Raw genomic sequence first — 19879 nt, 5'->3', positions numbered from 1 at the left:
CAAAGGCTGTCCGTGCGCGAGCTTTACTACGTCGGCGGAAGTCGAGCGGCGGAGATCATTCATCATAGCAACATCGCACACGGTCACGCCCCGTCCACCTTTACCCACCACCGCCCATCCCCTCACACCGCAAAGCAAACTCCAAGATGGGTGATCCGCAATTCGCCAAGTACCCCGACCTCCAGCTGTCGCAGAACATCTTCCAGCTCACCAATCCCTCCGCCTCCAAACAAGCCAAGCAAGCCGCCCTCAAGTCGGTCCAAGATGCCATCACCGAGAACAAGATGGCGCCGCTCTACCGGTACCTCGCCCACCCGGTAGACGGTGTCCTGAATGCACAGGGCGAGGGCAGCGCAGACCAGCCAAACAAGAACCGGAGACCGTCTGCCAGCTTAGCGACGATGCTTGCCACACGCACGCCCTCATTAGAAGTCCCGTTGTCGTGGGACGAGAAACTCTATGAGAGCCTCAAGGCGGAGAGCGAGAAGGAGCTCGAGGCGATACAGAAGGAGGAGGAAGAGGCCGAAGAGAAGGCAGGCGAGACCGAAGTACAAGCCGCGAGGGGCAAGCGCGCAGAGCTCTACAACCGCATAGGGGACAAGGTATGCAGAGTAGTGTATATTGTCGCATGGCGGGACTAATCAAGACCCAGGACAAAGCCATCGCCAGCTACGAGGCCATCTTCGAGAAGACAGGCATCCTAGGCACCAAGATCGACCTCGTCCTCGCCATAATACGCGTTGCGCTCTTCTTCGGCGACAGGATACTGGCCAAGAAGTCGATTGACCGGGCCAGCGCATTGGTAGAGAGCGGTGGTGACTGGGATCGTCGCAACCGTTTGAAGGCATACACTGGTCTACACTACCTCACCGTCCGATCACACTCGCAGGCCGCCCCGCTACTGCTCGACAGCTTGTCCACATTCACCAGCTACGAGTTATGCAGCTACTCAAGTCTTGTCGTTTACGCCATTCTTGCTGGCTCGGTGTCACTCAAACGTGTCGACTTCAAGTCCAAGGTTGTGGATGCGCCTGAGATTAAGGCCATCGTCGGAACCTCAGAAGAGAAACTCTCGGCAATCACTGGCCAGACATCAGCAGGACCAACAGCCGGCGACGAGGAAATGGCAGATGCGTCAGGCTCCACTGCGACACCAGTGCCCACCCTTGTCAACCTCACCACTCTTGGCGGACAACAGGAGAAGGAGGTGCCTGTTGACTTCACACCACTGTCGAAGCTTGTCAAGAGCCTGTACGAGGGTGACTACAAGACCTTCTTCGGCGCTCTTGGAGAGGTAGAGACCAACTTCCTCAGCCAGGACCGCTACATGTACGAGCACCGTGGCTGGTACGTGAGGGAGATGCGCCTACGGGGATACCAGCAACTCCTCCAGTCGTACAGGGTCGTTGGCCTAGAGAGCATGGCCAAGGACTTTGGTGTCACCGTTGACTTCCTTGACAAGTGAGCGATATTTATTCTTTCCATACAGTGCATTCGCTAACAACAGCTAGGGACCTCGCTCGTTTCATCGCCGCCGACCGCATACCCTGCACCATCGACCGCGTCAAGGGCATCATCGAGACCAACCGACCCGACGACAAGAACAAGCAGTACGCAGACGTGGTCAAACAGGGTGACCAGCTCATTACCAAGCTGCAGAAGTACGGTCAGGCCGTCAGGCTGAGGGGCAGTGAGCGCGGCTAGACTGTCACGACGAGGTGGATGTGTAATGATCTTGAGGCATTGTAGACTTAGACATACCAGCGCAAAGACCGCTGAATGAAAACAAAAGCATACCATGACTGTCTGTCTGTGCTTCCTGTTGTGGCTCCCCGGGTGGCATTGCCATATTCGCATCGCGGACCTAGTTCCGATATCTCCGTGATGCATGTGCGGCTCAACGAGCGTATTATGAAGGTGCGGTGAGATAACACAAAAGCAATGCTCCTTTCAACCTTACAACATACCCACGCGACGTCCCGCGTCTTCAAAATCATTTCCACGCCCACGTTTACATCACATCGTTCGTAACAAGCTCCAACCCAAGCTCTTGGTTGAGACCCGCGTGGGTGGGGTCATCGCCTCGAGCAGCCGCCGATAAGCATCAATCAGGGTCCATCGACATGTCGCCGTCATCGGCTTTGCCATGCGCCTGTTCACTACGCCCTCTAGCCATGGCCAGTCGACGCCTTGGTGGCAGCGTGGGCTCTAGAGGTATTTGATCCCACTGTTCTTTTGTACGCGCGACGGGTAAAGCGTAAGAGATTCGCACATCCGCAACGCGCCGAGCCACCGAGGGGCAGCATCGTAGTGGCTCTACCCTACACGTAGTGGGGCACCACGCGACGCAGCATAAAAAATATAGACCAGCCATTGACGCACATCATCTACGTGTTTCGAGTACGTCGCGGGATTGAGTAGCGCTCAGAGATACACTTTTCGCCTGAGCTAAGTTATAGTCTGGACGTGTGCTCACCACCTTAGTCCTGTATAGACCCTTCACCTCTTCCACCCCTCAAACCCTATCTCCATTCCTCGCTGGACGCGTCCCGACCCAACTTTACAACTCCCCGTCGCACCTTCCACATAGTCGAAGCATCATGTCCAAGGCACCGCAGAAGGTGTTGCAGATTGGCAACATCAACCCGCACGTCAAGGCAGCCAAGTATGCCGTCCGTGGTGAACTAGCCGTCAAGTCGGAAGAGTACCGCGCGAAGCTAGCAAAGGGTGAGGGCAAGGACCTGCCCTTCGACACTGTCATCGCGGCCAATATCGGAAACCCTCAGCAGCTAGACCAAAAGCCAATCACATTCTTCAGGCAGGTCGCGAGTATACTCGAGAACCCCGGCCTGTTGGAGCACGAGGATGTCCTGCTCAAGAGCCTGGGATACAAGTCGGATGTGCTTGATCGCGCAAGGAAGCTGCTGAAGGAGGTCAAGAGCGTGGGCGCATACAGTCAGAGTCAGGGTGCACCAGGCATCAGGCAGAGCGTCGCAGAGTACATTGAGCGTGTGTACCTCACTATACAACTACGAGGACTGGACTGACAGAGACAGGTCGTGATGGCTACCCAGCAAAGTTCGAGGATATCTATCTCAGTAACGGCGCCTCGTCAGGTGTAAACACCCTCCTCCACACCATCTGCGCGAAGCCCGAGACCGGTATCATGGTTCCCATCCCCCAGTATCCTCTCTACACCGCGACGCTTTCCGTTCTCGACGCCCGCTGCGTGCCATACTACCTCAACGAAGACCAAGCATGGGGCACATCACTCGACTCGATTGCGACTGCATACGAGAAGGCTGTAAAGGAGGGTACCGATGTTAAGGCTATCTGCGTCATTAACCCAGGTAACCCTACTGGCGCATCGCTGCCCGCCGAAGACATCAAGGCCGTGCTTAAGTTCGCCGCCGAGAAGGGTCTCGTCGTCATCGCCGACGAGGTTTACCAGACCAACGTCTTCATTGGCGAGTTCATCTCCTTCAAGAAGGCTCTACGCGACCTGCAAAAGGAGTCACCCGGCCAGTACGACCACCTCGAGCTTGCTTCTTTGCACTCGGTTTCCAAGGGCATGGTCGGCGAGTGTGGTCATCGAGGTGGCTACTTTGAGCTTATCGGCTTTGACCCAGAGGTTGCGCAGGAGGTCTACAAGTTCATCTCCATCCAACTGTGCCCGCCAGTGCTGGGCCAGTGTATTGTGGAGATGATGGTCAACCCACCAAAGGAGGGCGAGCCAAGCTACGAGCTCTACAAGGAGGAGTACGATGGCATCTTCAACGGACTGAAGAAGCGCGCGTATGCCTTGTACGAGGCGTTCAAGCAGATGGAAGGTGTTGAGTGCAACGAGCCGCAGGTACGTATTCCATGCCCACTACACATCGCATAGCTAACCCCAACATCAGGGCTCCATGTACCTCTTCCCCACCATCCACCTCCCAGAAAAGGCCGTTCAACAGGCCAAGAAGGAAGGCCGTGCACCCGATGAGTTCTACTGCTTCCGCATGCTCGATGCCACAGGTGTCTGTGTTGTTGCTGGTACAGGATTTGGACAGAAGGAAGGCACGCTGCATTTCAGGACCACCTTCCTTGCTCCTGGAACCGACTGGACAGGGCGCATTGTCAAGTTCCACGAGGAGTTTATGAAGGAGTTCAAGTAGACGTGAGAGTCGGTAGAAGGGCTAGACGCGTAGATATGGTTGTATTTTGAGATACGCTATAGATGACATACATGTCACGAATAACACTACTTCTTCTACTACCATTCCCCAGTCTCTTATCATGCCTTGACCTCTGTAATTGCCGAAGCACGTAGTAATGGTGGGGGCGGGGTAAAGAGGACTGATATATCCGAAGACGATCGCGACATCGCAACTGCCGTGCATTGTACCTGAATGGACCCTTGTCTTGGCTTATGACCTATGACATGGGATATATCCATAGCTCCACACCAGCGCTCATCATCAAGTATATTGCGTGCCTTTTTATTCTGCATGTTTTTTGTCTCATCTGTCTACGTCCCTAGCTATTCTTCTGTAATTCCTGCGCAATTCCATCTCAACAACTTCATCTCGCCTACCTAACATCATCGTCATTATCGAAGTCGTCATCACCACCACCAACACCACAACCACTACCAAATGTGCACTCAAACCCAAACCCGATCTTCCTCCCCCTCACCTACCACACACCTCTCCCCCCTCGAATCCCTCCCCGACGAACTCCTCGACCTAATCCTCTCCCACCTCCCCTCCAGAACCTCTCTGCACAGCCTCACTCTCGTCTCCCGCCACCTAAACCGCCTCGCAACAGCCCACCTCTACACGCACATCACGCTCTACGGCCCGGACTTCAAGTACCTGCGCCCTCTCGCCCTCCTCTTCTGGACATCTCCGCCCCATCGCCAGCTAGTCCGTTCTTTTGCCGTGATTCATGCGTATGGCGGGAACTTGGATCCGTGGCCGAAGTGTGAGGGGGTCGATTTGGATGCGGTGATTAGGGGGAATGTGGAGTGCTTTGTTAGGAAGAGTGATTGGGGGGTTTGGGTTGAGGATGTGAGGGATGGGAGTGATTCGACGCGGATTGCGAGTTTGTTGCTGAGGAGTTGTCCGAATTTGAAGAGGATGCAGTTACCTGGTTTTGAGCTTGTGGACCCGGGGCGGAGGTGAGAGTTGGGACTGTGCACCTGCATAGTCGATGCTATGCGACACAGATGGGTCGCGGTGGCGTTCAAGGCTGGTTAATATACTGTGTACGTCAGCTGAACACGCGCGCCTCCCAAGAGAACAAAACGCCATACTGAACCGAGATGTTCGAATAATCTGGGACTGCAGAGACAGTCGATATTTCTCGCGGACTATGCACCGAGGCACACTGGGACACGGCCCTACCCTCCAGGTTGCATGATTCACGCCTCCAGCCTTCAGATAGGCAAGATCCGCACGAAACACTACTTCGAAGCGGTTTAGGCCAAACTATGGGCGTGGCTGGATAATATCAATGAGTTACCAGTGGATCACGCGTGGCATGAGCCCACCATCTCTGGCTACGCATCGGTAATGGTCGAAGTTGACAACAATAGATTTTCGTCAACAAGAAGGTATCGCTAAGCTGCGCGTTCCTGCAGCGAAATATGTCAGGGTCGTCGTCTCTCACACGAGCTCATTCGCTCTCGCCGTTTGGGCCAGATGTAAAGAGGGTCTTCTACCGCGGTACCGCATCCTCATCATGCGCGAACACGACAACACATTCGTAATACAACATACTATCAGAGGTGCTTCATTTATCTAGTGGGTAGTATGGACATGTTGAGTATACTCACGGACAGGAGAGGTATATAACACGGTTAGCGCCACGGCGTGTGAACTGAGCTGTGTACATATCTGGAAGTAACGTGGACTCGCTACCACGGTCGCAAGGTGGAAGAGTTATTTTTCCTTGCTGAGAGAAATTTTTACTAAACAGGGTCTCCTTTTATATACCGCTATCCTCACTCATCAGTCCTTTCCAGGAGTACCAGGGGAACGTTCACTTCTTCGAAGATGTCTTCATCCGACTCTACAGTGAGTACGACACCATCTACGGCGGAGCGCAAAGTCGAATTCGTCATTGAAGAACAGGACTTGGGAAGCATGCCACTTACTCAATCCCAAGTCTTCAACAATACCCTCTCCCGCCGCCTCAGTCGCCCTACGCTTCCACCTTCCCTCCCCTCTCAGACCCCCTCCGCCAAATGGAAGCGATCGGAGGGCTTTTGGCAATCGTTCATTGCTATATGCATTCCACTGCTTCTCTCCGCTCTTGAGGGCAGCGTAACCAACACCGCCCTCCCTACCATTTCCGAGGCCTTGGATCTCGGCACGAAATTCTCCTGGGTTGCGACCGCATTCCTCCTCGCGAGCACCATCTTCCAGCCCCTCTACTCTCAGTTTGGAGATATGTGGGGAAGGAAAACTCCTATGATGACTGCTGTTGCCGTCTTCGCAGTGGGCTCAGCTATTTGCGGCGGCGCACAGAACGGCGCAGTGCTCATCGCTGGACGCATTGTCCAAGGCCTCGGAACCGGTGGCATTGATCTGTTCGCTGAGATGATTCTCTGTGATATCGTGCCATTGAGAAAGAGAGGTCCGTACTTGGCGATCAAGCACGTTGCTTTCGCGGCTGGCACCACACTCGGTCCACTCCTCGGAGGAGTCTTCGCTGAACACGGCTGGCGATGGTGTTTTCTCATCAATATACCCGTCTGCGCCATTTCCCTGGTCGTCATCTGGCGCTGGCTAAACGTCGGTGGAAGTAGCACGACCGCCGAAACATCGCTCCGTCAAGAGTTGAAGAAGGTGGATTACGTGGGAAGCGGCATGCTCACGGGCTCCGTTCTCATGCTACTCGTCTCCCTCAGCACAGGCGGCGCACCAAAGCCATGGTCTCACGTCTCCGTCACCATACCCATGGTCCTCGGTATCCTGGGCCTCATCGGCTTTGGCTTCTGGGAATGCAGCACCTACTGCACATACCCCATCATGCCACCGCACGTCTTTTCGAACCGAACTACAAACATCGCCTTCGCACTAACCACTATGCACGGCTTCATAACGTACGGATTCCAATTCTACCTCCCGCCTTTCTTCCAAGCCGTCAAGGGTTCCTCACCCACACAGTCCGGGCTAGAAGTCATGCCAACCACTCTCGTCGTCGTCGTTCTCGCCGCAGTCGGCGGCCCCTTACTCAGCTACTGGGGCAAATACAAACCCATGCACATCATCGGCTTCGCTTTGATGACCCTGGGTCTGGCCCTCTGCACCCTACTCAACGCGCAATCCTCTATCGGCGTCTGGCTCTCCCTCCAACTCTTCACCGCAGCTGGTCTCGGTATAGTCATTAGCACCATGCTCCCCGCTGTCCAGGTCAAGCTCCCAGAATCCACAACCGGCGCAAGCGCAGGCTCCTGGGCCTTCCTCCGCGGCACAGGCTCTCTCTTCGGTGTCGCCATTCCTGGCGCTGTCTTCAACATCCGTTTCGCCTCTCTCCTCCCCACCATTTCCTCTACGACCGCTCGCGGGAAACTGGAAAACGGCCAGGCATATCAACGCGCTACGGCTTCTTTCATCGCCACGCAAGCCACGTCCCCCACCATCAAAGCCGAGATTATCAATGCGTTTACCCAGAGTCTGAAGTGCGTGTGGATTGTTTTTGCGGTTCTAGCGGGAATCGGGTTTTGTCTTACGTGGGGCGAGAAAGAGTACAAGATGCGGAAGGAACTTAATACGGTGTATGGGCTCAAGGCAAAGAAGACGGGGGGTAGTGCGTGTACGACGCCGGGGGCTGTGGATTCGGGGGTTGTTACACCGGTTAATGTGGATGGTAGCGACGAGGAGGTGGATAAGCCGAATGGGAAGGATGACGAGTGTGCGATTGAGATGGATGAGGATGATGTTGAGCTGGGGGAGGTGAGGAGGAGGAGTGGTGAGGTTTGAGGTAGAAATTTCGGGCAGAAAGCCTGCAAACGAGCTATTAGATAAGAAACCAACAAAGATGGTGTTGGAATTGTTCTACTTGTTTCTTCCTACTTTGATACAGGGGCAAGATGATCGAATGCTACTAAATACAATGCACTGAGTTCAGGCATGCCTTGACATCCCTACAAACCTCGCTCTATCCAAACAAAACCCCACATTCCTACCACCACCACCCTCCTTTCCTATGTCCATCTCCATTCCCTTAATCATCGCCATACCGCCCCTCCCCTCATCCCCTCCATCCGCCTTTTCGCCTCTCCAAACCTCCTCCTCGCCCCCTCGAACACTCTCTGCGCCTCAATTACCTCCATCCTCCTCACGTTAAACTCGTGCGTCGCTCTCTGCGCTGCCTGGACACGAGGATCAATTTTAGGGGCTGGGTATGTATCGCACATATACGATTCAAAAAGATTGCCGTTGCCGTTGGCATTATCGTTGCTGATGATTTTGTCGTCACCGTAGCTGTTGTCTGTAATGTTGAGGAGATCTGGCTGTGATTGTTGAAGCTGGGGTTGGTAAGTGTTCTGTCGCATCGGACACGGTGTGTCTGGGTCACCGCCGAATTCTTGTGCTAGGCTGTTGAAAAGGGGCGTGAAAGAAGAAAACGGTGGAACGATGCCAGGGGAGGTACCTGTAGGAGTGGGGATCTCTGTAATGACAATCGGAGGGGGTCGGTTCCGGCGTTGAGTCTGGGGTGTTGTAGTCGTAGAAGGAAGTGTTGCTGTTATTATTGTAGCTTTTGAATCTGGAGGCGTGGGTATATCCTCGAAATTGAGGCAGACTGATATGCTAGGCTCATTCTTGGTGTTGTCGTCTTCCGAAATAACGCATAATTCTTCTTTCAGTCGTTTGGCTAGTCTTTGTGCGTCTTCGTCTTCTTCCTCTTCAGTAACGGCATTCATCTCGTGTCTAATCGAGTACTTCCTCTTCCTCATTGCATCTTCTTTGACTGGAACGGGCCCTTGCATCTCGCGACCTCGGCTCATTCTTCGCAAACTCTCACATGCCTTTTTCACATCGCTGATTTCCAAGATGGCAAAGATCTTTTGGGATTTGCCGCTGTATGAGCCTTCGCGGATGCGCGCTTGGAAATAGGTGTTTAGGAGATTGTGCGCTCGGTCTCGTTGACCGATTGTTAAGGTGGAGAGCTCGTGGATGGCTTCGATGATTGCGGCTGGGAGGCAGTTGATTGGGACGCCGGCGAGGAGTGAGGGTGGGAGAATGGGTTCTTCTGAGGTGGAGGGGTGGATGAACCAGTTTTGTTGAATGGCTTGGATGTGGTTGATGATGTCTATGTGGCAGCCCGTTCCGGTACAGTTTAATATATTTGTAACCGTTGACATTCCCATCTTACTTATCGTAAATGCCTAGGTGCGGCTCTTGGTCGAAGGAAGATACAGAGATGCAGATGCAGATTGTAACACAGTGTCTCGATTAAAAGATGTGACTCAATGCTGGCTCATAGCTATCAGTTCTACAACAAAGAGTCAGTGGCTACAAAGGTCATGGGGTAACTCCCGGCTTTGTCCGAGACCAAGTCCGAAAACTCATGTCTAGTGGCGCTTTGTCCAGCGGCTTCAGAATGGGATCTGAGACCGCACTTAACGTAGCGGAGGTTGTGGAAGTATATGAGTCATGAGGCGGGTTTCAGGTTGAGGCCGAAACATTGTCGGTGAATAGAGTCGTATCTTGGAGTGCTGATGCGATCGGCATAGACGATAGAAGAACGTGCCTTCGCTCAGAAGCTTAGTGTAGACCAAATGATGACCTAGCATAAAGACTACGCAGTAGTCGAAGAGAGCCAGGCACAACAGAGTACAATCGTGTCGGTGCCTTGCCTATATCCCGTGACGATTTCCAAAGAAAGATCTCTCCATCGTATCCTCATGCCTACCGCTTCCCCCTCAGTATATCACAAACCTGGCTAAACGGATTCCTTGAGCCACGCGCAGCTGCTCCCTTTCCAGCCCTCGCACCCATTGTCTTTGGTGGATCATGTTCATAGCCACAACCAGGATTCGTGCACCCATTTGGCGAAATCATTTGCCACCTGCAGAGAGTTTCTGATTGAAGCAGCTTTACCTGCTTCTCGTTCCTGCGCGCTCCGGATGCATTGATGATGTCCTCTAGGGATTGTTCGATACGAATGGTAGGAAGCTGATGTTGGGGCTGAAGTGAGATGGGTTGATCGTTCTTCGTTATTCTGTCGGCGAGCGAACGGCTCCCTCGAGGGCCAGTTGGTGGGGTATGGTAACCAAATGGCGTTGGGTTGTCATAAGAGGTGGGCTGTTCGCCCCTTGTTACACGTTCAGCAAGTGTCGATTTGAGCACTGCTGGCACTAGTAGTGGAGCGTGGGCGAACGGATTCATGATGTTGCTAGGATGAGAGCCGAAAGTGTGAGTTTGCTGCTTGGGTTGCAAGACAGATCGCCCATTCCCCAACGTCCCCCTACCGAGTGGAGTTGAACCACCCGGCAGGTGACTAGAAAAGGGATTCGCTTGGGAGAAGTTGCCGGATCGTGGTGCAGGGACAAAATCGATGACCATTTGGTCAGCTCGTGAAGCTTGTCTTGGCTGGCTCTTTGATGCAACTTCTGTTATGAAGAAAGGGTCATGGCTGTGGTTACATCTCCCACCGTATTTGCAATTACCTTTTAGCCAGAACCTGCACGCGGTGTGGGGTAGCTTGCAACTCCTGCCTAATGTGCAGGTCCCGTTCTTGTATGCTGGGCAAGCTGCCTTGAAGTTGCCGTCGCCGGCTGACATTCCGAGAGGATGTGAGAGGGCGCCATTGGTGATACCAGCATTGAAGGGATTTGACTGGCCTACACCGCGTATACTGTTCGCTGAAGAACCGACCGGACCGAAGATCTTTGGGTCTTGCTGCGAGCTATCAAAGCCTCGAGCGTCCGTCATTTGGACGTCTTCATCTTTCGGCGTAGGATGGTGTGAAGTCTGGTTGCTACTGAAAGACGAGCTTATTGAAGTGCCAATCTGTCCCGAAACAACTGGAGATGACGATATCGAAGTGGCTTCGGGCTTATTTTGGGTTCCCTGCTTAGCAGCCAGGTTGGCTAGGTCGGTTTTGAGTCTGTTGATCTCAGTTGCATTTTGCGCAATCTGAACCTGGTACGATTTCTCGCGTTGAGCTGTTGCTTCGGCTTCTACGGCCTTCTTCATACTCTGTTGAGCGCGTTCCTTTGCGGCAGTCGTCTCGAGCGACTTGATCCGTTGCTTCAGCTGCTCTCGCTCTGCTTGACCTCGTTGGACTTCTTCAAGACGTTCCTTCTCTTGCGGACGGGCCTGTTCCTCCTTCTGCAGACGCAGGACTTTGGCCTTTTGCGCTCGGTATTCTGCCATCTGCTGTGCGTAGGAGCCGATGCTGGTCTTTGCAATCTTGTCCTCGGTTGCTTCCTGCAACGTATCCATCGTCTCATCGATCGAACCAGTCGGAAAAATAAAGCTCGCAAGTGGCGGGCTGAGCCAACTTTCCATGTCTTCAATGTTGGTGACCAGATCGCCGAGGAGGTGGTGAGGCCGTGAGTACTTTATCAGGTCGCGGAGGGCTCGAAGGCGGTATATTGGCAGCGGTGTGTAAGGCATGACGTTGCGCCATTGCTCTCCTTTGGCGAGAATATAGTGTAGGCCATTGAGACACTCGCGTACTTCGATGATAGATCGTTCACCGACCTTGAAACCGTTTCCCATCACCCTGTCGATGACCATCATATCATTTCGCACAGTCTCGTAGTGCTTCGCAAAGTCCTTCACAAGCTCGCCCTTCTTTTCGTTCCTTCGAGGGATAAGAGTTGTCAGACGAGGGACGACATGACGAGATGCTGCATCCTGCTTGATGGTTCCTTTCAACGCGGCGTGGCTGAATGTCTCGACAAGATCCTCTCGCCATTCGTTCGCAACATCGGCGGTATACTGAGTATAGCCGGCCATGCGTAAGCGCGCCTTGTACGCGCTGAAGCACATCTCAGCCATGTACTTGGCGTTGTACTCGTCCTGGTTGGGGCGACTCCTCTTCAAGCGCGCTACCATGGGAATCGCATTGTGTTCAGCCTAGGCTTCTGCGTTAGCTCAAGAGGACGAACAATGAAGATATCTAGCTCACCGATTCTGACTGGCTGTTCGCAGCCGCCCGCTTCCTCTTTCCGCCAGGCAGGGGAACTGCGTATGTCTGGTAGCCAGGGCGATTAACGGCCGAGGAATGAGCCATTGCGCCTTGGGGCTGGCGTTATCTTATTGCTAGTAGGCGTGTCTTCAAAACGAAAGTAGGACTTGGAAAGCGAAAACGATCAAGTGGATGTCGGATCAAAGTTCGTGTAGTCAAGCAGGGGTTGAGTATGTGCTATTGTACACGCCACTAGGCCCAAATCAGAAATTGAGTGACTATTACGAATAGATTGTGGGTAGTGAAGGGGAAGAATGCTAGCAACGCGTGGTGGTTGGGTCCGTGCAAAGTGAATATGGGTGTTGGACAAAGACGTGGTTTGAAAGACCAGCACAAGGGCGACTAAGACTGAACGGTGAATGAGAGGAGTCACGATGGTTCATAAATCTTCTGCTCTGCGTGTACGGTACACGCTTCAGTTGAGGTCATCATATATGAAGAATGAGAATTTAGTGGCGATCGGGCTACAGCCCTGTTCACAGTTCTGAGGCTCAGGAAGAGACTTGGTAAGATGACCTGAGTCGTAGAACATACTCGGTACAAGAGAAGAAGATGAAATAACTTAGAATCGAGCGAGACGGTGCAGGGAAACAAGATGGGACGACTGTTTTGATAGCAAACCGTAAAGGACATAGCTTGCTCAGGTTTCCCCATAGGGATAGGCAACAGGCCAGATCCATGAATGCTGTATCGCATGGTGGGTGTGACGATGTTGTCGCGACTACTTCATACGGGTTGATGTCGAGGATCGTTCCTTCCTGGGGCATCCTCATGGTCGGTGTTTGCGTTGCCAAGCCTAAGCATGCTTGAAGCCAGAGACATGGAGATGGTGACAATTGACTAGATATCGTGAAAGAGTTCCCATGTGAAAAGGCAAAAAATAAAAAATACGCACAAGGTTCATGGATGTCCTCGCTTTAGCGGTGGTCGGCCTAGCGCGAATGTTGGGCAGGCACGGGATGCGGAGAGCAGATCGCGACGGGGAAGAGCGACCGAGGCAGGGTCGTTCCTCTCCCCGTCGATGTTTGGCTTCTCTCAGGCATCGCGACTATGCGCAATCCCGTCGCGTGTGTGTCCTGTCGGTCAGCGAAACAGAAGTGCATCCACGAAGACCGGCCGCCATGTGACAGGTGCAAGCAGTGCGGGCGCGCCGATCGGTGCGAGTTCCCAGGTGCGTCGAAGCTTCTGCCATCCCCTAGAGCGGCGCGTGTTGACAGTCGATAGCGCCAGGAACCAGTGCGATACACCGCAAGCCCAAGCGACCACGGCCCTCTGAAGATGCAGGAGACACGCCGACACCGAGCAACTCGAGTACGACGGTTGTAGTGCCCCATCAGGGCCGCCATGACGCACATCTGCCGAACGGCACCCAGGCGGCACAGCACGCGTCGCCGAATGCGGCATCGTCGCTGCTCGACGGCCTCGATCCCTTCGAGCTGCTGACGGACGAGGTCAAGAACAGCTACCTCAGATGCAGCTACAAGTGGAGTTTCCACCATACGCCGACGCTGCTGCGCAAGATCCGTGACCACACCCTCGAGCCATGGATGGCCTGGGCGATCCTGGCACTGGCCATTAGGTATGCTGCAACTCACAATGCACTCAGTCGCGTATCTAACATGACGTAGATTCGTCAAAGAGCCGCCGTCGCCTTTCCGGTCGCAGACTGAAGCCAGCAATGCCTATGCCGCCCACGCCCGCCAGATCCTGCAGCAGGACCTCGAGACGCCCTCGATAAGCCGCGTCCAAGCCCTGTTGATGCTGACGGGCCATGACTGGGGCGCCGGAAACGGAAGACGGGCCTGGATATACCTGGGCATGGCCATACGCCTGGTTGAAGTCATGGACCTGACGCGTGAGACCGGCATCCCACGAAACCGCGTGCCGACGCGTGAGGAGTTCATCGAGGCTGAAGTGCGCCGACGGACTGCCTGGACCTGCTTCCTCATGGACTCGCTCCTCAGTGGCGGCAAGGGCCGCAAGAGATCGTTGACGGCAGCCGACATGAAGATTCAGCTACCCTGCGAGCGCGAGGACTTTGTCTTCGGGGAGCCTGTGTGCACACCACAGCTAGACAACACACAGCGCATGCCGCCAGTAGCTCTACCTGTAGGAGAGATTGGTATCATTGGCTATAGTATGCGCGCTGCCAACATATGGGGTAAAGTCGCGCGATGGGCGTGCTCTGAGGATCTCAAGAGCGAACTGCCATGGACCTCCTCGTCGCAGTTTCAGCAGCTCATCTATGAGCTTGAGGGCTGGAAAGCCTCGCTCCCGCAGCGTCTGCAGTACGACCTCTTCACTCTCCACAGCCACAATGCCGTCGAGCAAGGCCAAGCGTACTGCTACATGCACTGCATCCACTTCATGAGCTACATGTTCCTGCATCGCGCCTATCTGCCCGTCCTTGGTCCTCAGCAGAATGGAGCCAATCCCGAAGAGACGCCAAACTCCTATGACGAGCATCGGGATATGTGGAAGAAGTGGGAAAAGACTTCGCGCAAGGAGCTGTTCAAAGACTCGGTCATGGTCCTGGATATGCTCGAGGAGATGCGTACGTTTGGCGTGTACTTCCTAAGAGGCCTAGTGCCGTGGATTGGCTTTACCATTTACACAGCAGTCGGCGCAATGTTGTATAGTTTCAACTTCCCGAGCGGTGATGACGATCCTCGCTGGCGGGAGAAGGCGCGCAAAAGCGTAATCCAGGGGTGCAACTTCTTGAAAGAGATGAAAACACAATGGCCAATGGCAGAAACCTGGGTGAGTACTTCAGAATATTTGAACAACACATGCTGACAGCCCCAGTATAATACCATCAGACGCATGCAGGCGTACTACCGCTCGATACTTGGCCAGGACGGCCCGGCATCACCCGAAGAACGACGAGCTCTTCGGCATGCCATGATCGACTATGGCGCGTTGCAGCCCTCGCCTGTACAAAAGCCAGCTGATGCTCGAGACATCGCCTCCAGCCGATCCCCTTCACAACAGCACAATGATGTACGTCCTCCACACCCCAATCATGAGAATCTGCTAACATACTACCAGCGCAAACCGATGATCGCCAATCTTACCAACCCACCCGTCAGGAGCCCCTTGCCCGCTACAAGCCCCATGCCTGTCGCAGCGCCCACACCCAACAGCTACTCGTCCAACTTCTCGTGGAACACGCCTCCAGCGGTGCCCCCACTGGAAGCCGACGAAACCTTCAATCTCGACTCGTTCGAATCATTCGCCTTGACAAATGAGGAGTTGGAAGCGATGATGATTAATGCGACACAGGAGTTCTGGGCTAGTTTTCCGGGTGAGGTGGGTGTCGGTTATCAGTAAGACATGGTTCGTGATTCAGCGTTATCGTTCTGGAGCAAACAGGCGGATTCGTCTGTTACATTGTAATAATAGTAATAATGCTTCAAAGCAAGCGTCATCGGCAGCTTCTTTTAATCCATGTTAAAAGGATGCAATCGTGGCGTATCACCCCATGACTTTCCCCTTCTACCACCTCGCCATTGCAAAGATCGCCACATCACTTTCCAAATCACGCCAAAGCTTGAAAAAAAAAGCTTACCACTCATCGCAGATGCCCACAAAACGGGTACCTGAAGCCTCACTCGTTTCGTCAGAAAGATGCCGTAGGTGCAGGGCGAAGCCGGATAAGTCGGCACACGGGCGGCTTGTTTTGTGGGATGATGGGCACACACCGAACTGGGGTGGAGGGCGATCCACAAGCTTAAATTGACTACATCTCGCAACGTCCTGACGTGTTCCCTTACAGCTTATTCCGTTCGTCAATTCTAAGGTAATAATCACGCGTTATGGCTTTGATGTCGTTATTGCTGCTACCGGCGTCGCTCGGTCCTTCTCTAGATGGAGAAGGGGACTTACCCGTTTGGACTAGCGCGGTTTGCTTGAAAGAGACGGGATAAGGACTTTCGACTTTCGACGCGTCACGCTTCCGGCGCAATGTATTGGAGATGGCGACGCATTCACACTCTCTTTGAGAACTTTCGGTCTCAAGGAATGAAGGCACGAATCCGCCTGCACCTATTGGTCAGATATGGATGATGGCGACTGCAGCGGAATCAATCTGGTCTCCAAAACCACCCGCGGCGTCCTGGTCACCACGGAGTTATCGACACGATGCTACACCAGCGGCGATATGGTTTACATCGCCGCGCACCACTGAATACTCCTGCGTTATTTGATGTATACACCCCAAGAGACCGGACTCGCGTAGTCTGATGGCAAACATAGTCACTCAGGATCATCTATGCAGATGGTGAGTCCGTCATGGAGGTATTTCCTCATAGCGGCTGGCGGCGGGCCAAGAGTTCGCCTCTGTTGGTAAACGGATCCCAGCTTACGCATGATACCACCGAGCCGGGCCCTAATTGAGTTGACCGGCAATTCGCAACAGGTCCAAGGGATGCCACTCGAGATCCCCTCTGTCCGGGTTGCACTTCAACATCAAATATATCGTCTGACCTACAACAAGACTACGGCTCGCCTTGACACAGGAAGTCGCCGACAACTCCAGCTACTCGCAGGTCACTAACTTTGTACGGGGTTATCCGTGTCCTCGCACATCAAAGCGCAACACCCTCCTGATGCCCTCCAACTGCATCCGCATCATTCTTCTACACCATGTGTCGTGATGCAGACTCACTGTTGGTCAGACCCGCGACCTCGGGGTTCGCGAGGGATGGGCTCGAAAATCGCGCAGGAGCTACTTCCGCTAGACGACATTCCGGAGATGGCAGACCTCACGGTGTCAGTCGCGTAGCCATAGGCATTAATCTTTCGGCTTGCATGCTGGAAACGCCAAGCAGAGTCTGTTGCAAGTTCTTGGGCCTGCCCGTCAGCTTCCGGACACTGTTCTGGAAGGTGTATTAATGCATGAGCAAATAAGATGGGTGGGAGAGATGGCAGGACCCATGGCCGTGGGAGGGCCTGGTCCAGCTGGTAGACGGATGTCGACGTCTCTCGACCGTTGATGTTACCCACGTTTTGGCGTGCGATGTTCCTATTGGCTGACGTTTCTACACGAGACCACTCCACGCCCGAACACTACGAGCTTCGCCAAGATGCGGCCAAGAGACATGGCTGTCAAAGCTATCGGCTTGGTACCTTCAATGAGAGGTTGCGTGCTGAAAGCGCTAAGCTCCGCCATCATTCACCAGAGTTGCTTGACTGCGCTAGTGGGGAAATCTTGACGGCCTTGGCAAGAAATCCGCCATCCTTCAACGCCCTGCCCAATCACAACTTCACTTCGAGCACACGTTCTCTTGGCGAATGCTCTCACGTTGCGGCCTCTGAGTGGTGGCTGCATAGTAGCTGGAAATGTAGGGCGTCGGATGTCACCCATCAGTCTGGAATCTATCGAAAGGATTGACGCCGTAAGCCAATACGGGCCTTCTCCGCCGCAAAGAGCGACCTGAAGGGCCTCTTTCAATATATATACATGTCTCACGGAGGCTCCTTCTTTACTTTCGGCATCCCAGCTCCAGCTTCAAACAACCTTCTTTGTCATTGAGCAACTTGTACTGCTCGAGGATCAGTCATCATGGCGCGTCTTACACAGTACAACTATGTCTTCGCCATTGGCACTTTCTTTGCCATGCTCGACGCATACAATAACGGTGCCAGTACGTCCAGACTACTACCACTTCATCATGCCCTAAGCTAACACTGTCCAGACGATGTTGCCAACGCATGGGCTACCTCTGTGTCTTCTCGCTCGGTCTCCTACCGCCAGGCCATGATTTTGGGTACCATCTTCGAGATGGTCGGTGCCATCACCGTCGGTGCCCGTACCGCTGAGACCATCAAGAACGGCATTATCCCCCCCGATGCCTTCAAAGGCGACGCCGGTGTTCAGATGCTTGCGTTCACTTGTGCTCTCGCTGGTGCCTCCATGTGGGTTATGGTAAGTGTCTTTGTACGAATTGCACATGAAACATACACTGACTTCGACTTTTACATGTAGTGGTGCACCAAGCACTCCGCTCACGTCTCTTCGTCTTACTCGCTCATCTCTTCCGTCGCTGGTGTTGGTGTCGCCGTTGCCGGTGCTGCCAATGTACAATGGGGTTGGAACAAGGGAAAAGGTCTTGGTGCCATCTTCGCTGGTCTCGGAATGGCACCTGCCGCTTCTGCCTGCTTCGGTGCCATCATCTTCATGTTGATCAAAATGACGGTCCACGTCCGCAAGAACCCCATCCCGTGGGCCATCTGGACCGCACCCTTCTTCTTTCTGGTTGCTGGAACCATCTGCACGCTTTCCATCGTCTACAAGGGATCGCCCAACCTCGGTCTCAACAAGAAGCCAGCGTGGTATGTCGCAACCGTCACCATGTCCTGCGGTGTCGGTCTAGCCTTCCTGTCCTTCCTCTTCTTCGTCCCTTACCTACACGCCAAGGTCGTCAAGCGTGACCACACCGTTCGCTGGTACCACGTCTTCCAAGGTCCTCTTCTCTTCAAGCGCCCCGCTCAGGATGGAGCCGAGGCTGCCGTCGTCCCCGACTACGCCGTCGTCCAAGAGGACGAGGAGATGAAGAAGCCCGAGCAGAGCAACGACTCCGAGGAGGGCATTGCCACCCGCGACCCCGAAAAGATGGCTGTTTCCACCGACGTCTCCGAGCACCAGCAAACCAGCTACAAGGAACTCGTCGCCCAAGGCCAAGAGCGCTTCCACTCCAAGCTCCGCGCAAAGAAGGGACCCCTCGGCTGGGCCATGCGCTACCTCCACGAGAACAAGATCCAAACGGGCGAGATCTACGAGAAGAAGAACATGCTCATCATCCTAAAGCGTATCCCCGCCATGCTCGTTGTTGGCGCCCTCTACGGAGTAAACTACGACATCCACGCCGCGCAAACCGGTATCCACGGCACACCCGAAGGCCGCCGCATGGAGCGCGTCTACAGCCACGCAAAGAAGTACTCCAACGAAGTCGAGCACACCTACTCCTTCGTCCAAGTCCTCACCGCCTGCACCGCCTCCTTCGCCCACGGCGCCAACGACATTGGAAACGCCGTCGGTCCCTGGGCCGTCATCTACGGCGCGTGGAACACAGGCAAAGCCTCGCAGTCCAAGGCATCCGTACCCGTCTGGCAACTCGCCGTCCTCTCTGCTACACTATCTCTCGGTCTCGTCACTTACGGCTACAACATTATGAAGGTCATGGGTAACAAGATCACTTATCACTCGCCTAGCAGAGGTTGCTCCATGGAGATGGGCGCTGCGCTTACGGTCCTTATCTTCTCGCAGTACTCGCTTCCTGTTTCTACCTCCATGTGCATTACGGGTGCGACAGTTGGTGTTGGTCTTTGCAACGGTACGATCAAGGCGGTTAACTGGCAGAGAGTGGGTCTGCTGGTGTTTTCCTGGATTATGACTATCCCTATTGCGGGCACCATTGGTGGTGTTTCTTGCGCTATTGTGCTTAACGCTCCTCACTTCAGCTGAGTGGAATTATCGGGGAAGAGGGGGATGTAGAAGTGTTTGTGGTCGCTTCCTTGGAAAGGATGATAGATTGGCTTTTATACCTGCCTGCGTTTTAGTAGCGGCACCTTCGGGTGGTTAGCATGCGAATTGTTTATTCATGCACATATTTCATCAAGTCCCATCTTTCTTCCATGCTTGCATTACCACTTGGAGAACTTGCGATAGACCTACTGACTTCTTGAT

General features: G+C 53.9%; 6 protein-coding genes across 6 annotated transcripts; 5 read left to right on the top strand and 1 right to left on the bottom strand.

Moving 5' to 3' along the window:
* Positions 1–68: 68 nt before the first annotated feature.
* BKA58DRAFT_372303 (26S proteasome subunit RPN7-domain-containing protein) lies at positions 69–1951 on the top strand. The gene is made up of 3 exons (XM_046169113.1): positions 69–602; positions 653–1461; positions 1512–1951. Exons 1-3 carry the CDS (start codon positions 147–149, stop codon positions 1702–1704), a joined length of 1458 nt encoding a protein of 485 aa, XP_046030740.1. The 5' UTR covers positions 69–146; the 3' UTR covers positions 1705–1951.
* A 649-nt stretch (positions 1952–2600) lies between these two features.
* Positions 2601–4157, top strand: BKA58DRAFT_396212 (alanine aminotransferase 2; the record flags this gene model as incomplete). The annotated part of the gene is made up of 3 exons (XM_046171345.1): positions 2601–3009; positions 3057–3853; positions 3903–4157. 3 exons carry the CDS (start codon positions 2601–2603, stop codon positions 4155–4157), a joined length of 1461 nt encoding a protein of 486 aa, XP_046030739.1.
* Positions 4158–6078: 1921 nt separating this feature from the next.
* Positions 6079–7970, top strand: BKA58DRAFT_350265 (major facilitator superfamily domain-containing protein; the record flags this gene model as incomplete). Its single annotated transcript, XM_046168514.1, has 1 exon — positions 6079–7970. The coding sequence occupies exon 1, from the start codon at positions 6129–6131 to the stop codon at positions 7968–7970; it is 1842 nt and encodes a 613-aa protein (XP_046030738.1). The 5' UTR covers positions 6079–6128.
* Positions 7971–8218: 248 nt separating this feature from the next.
* BKA58DRAFT_446083 (uncharacterized protein) lies at positions 8219–12471 on the bottom strand (the record flags this gene model as incomplete). Its single annotated transcript, XM_046174176.1, has 3 exons — positions 12133–12471; positions 10664–12080; positions 8219–9303 (listed from the first exon to the last, which is right to left on the bottom strand). The coding sequence occupies exons 1-3, from the start codon at positions 12235–12237 to the stop codon at positions 8219–8221; spliced, it is 2607 nt and encodes an 868-aa protein (XP_046030737.1). The 5' UTR covers positions 12238–12471.
* Positions 12472–13214: 743 nt separating this feature from the next.
* On the top strand, positions 13215–15679 carry BKA58DRAFT_372293 (fungal-specific transcription factor domain-containing protein). Its single transcript, XM_046169112.1, has 5 exons — positions 13215–13363; positions 13417–13771; positions 13821–14952; positions 14998–15192; positions 15241–15679. Exons 1-5 carry the CDS (start codon positions 13243–13245, stop codon positions 15520–15522), a joined length of 2085 nt encoding a protein of 694 aa, XP_046030736.1. The 5' UTR covers positions 13215–13242; the 3' UTR covers positions 15523–15679.
* A 1991-nt stretch (positions 15680–17670) lies between these two features.
* BKA58DRAFT_9173 (phosphate permease) lies at positions 17671–19771 on the top strand. The gene is made up of 3 exons (XM_046176187.1): positions 17671–17837; positions 17889–18118; positions 18179–19771. The coding sequence occupies exons 1-3, from the start codon at positions 17756–17758 to the stop codon at positions 19655–19657; spliced, it is 1791 nt and encodes a 596-aa protein (XP_046030735.1). The 5' UTR covers positions 17671–17755; the 3' UTR covers positions 19658–19771.
* The last annotated feature ends 108 nt before the right edge of the window (positions 19772–19879 follow it).

Source organism: Alternaria rosae (genome assembly GCF_020736505.1).
Source record: "Alternaria rosae strain MPI-PUGE-AT-0040 chromosome Unknown BKA58scaffold_1, whole genome shotgun sequence".
NCBI classification, from domain to species: Eukaryota; Fungi; Ascomycota; class Dothideomycetes; order Pleosporales; family Pleosporaceae; genus Alternaria; species Alternaria rosae.
Note: the sequence above shows the minus strand (reverse complement) of the source record. Positions and strands in the feature narration are given on the sequence as shown.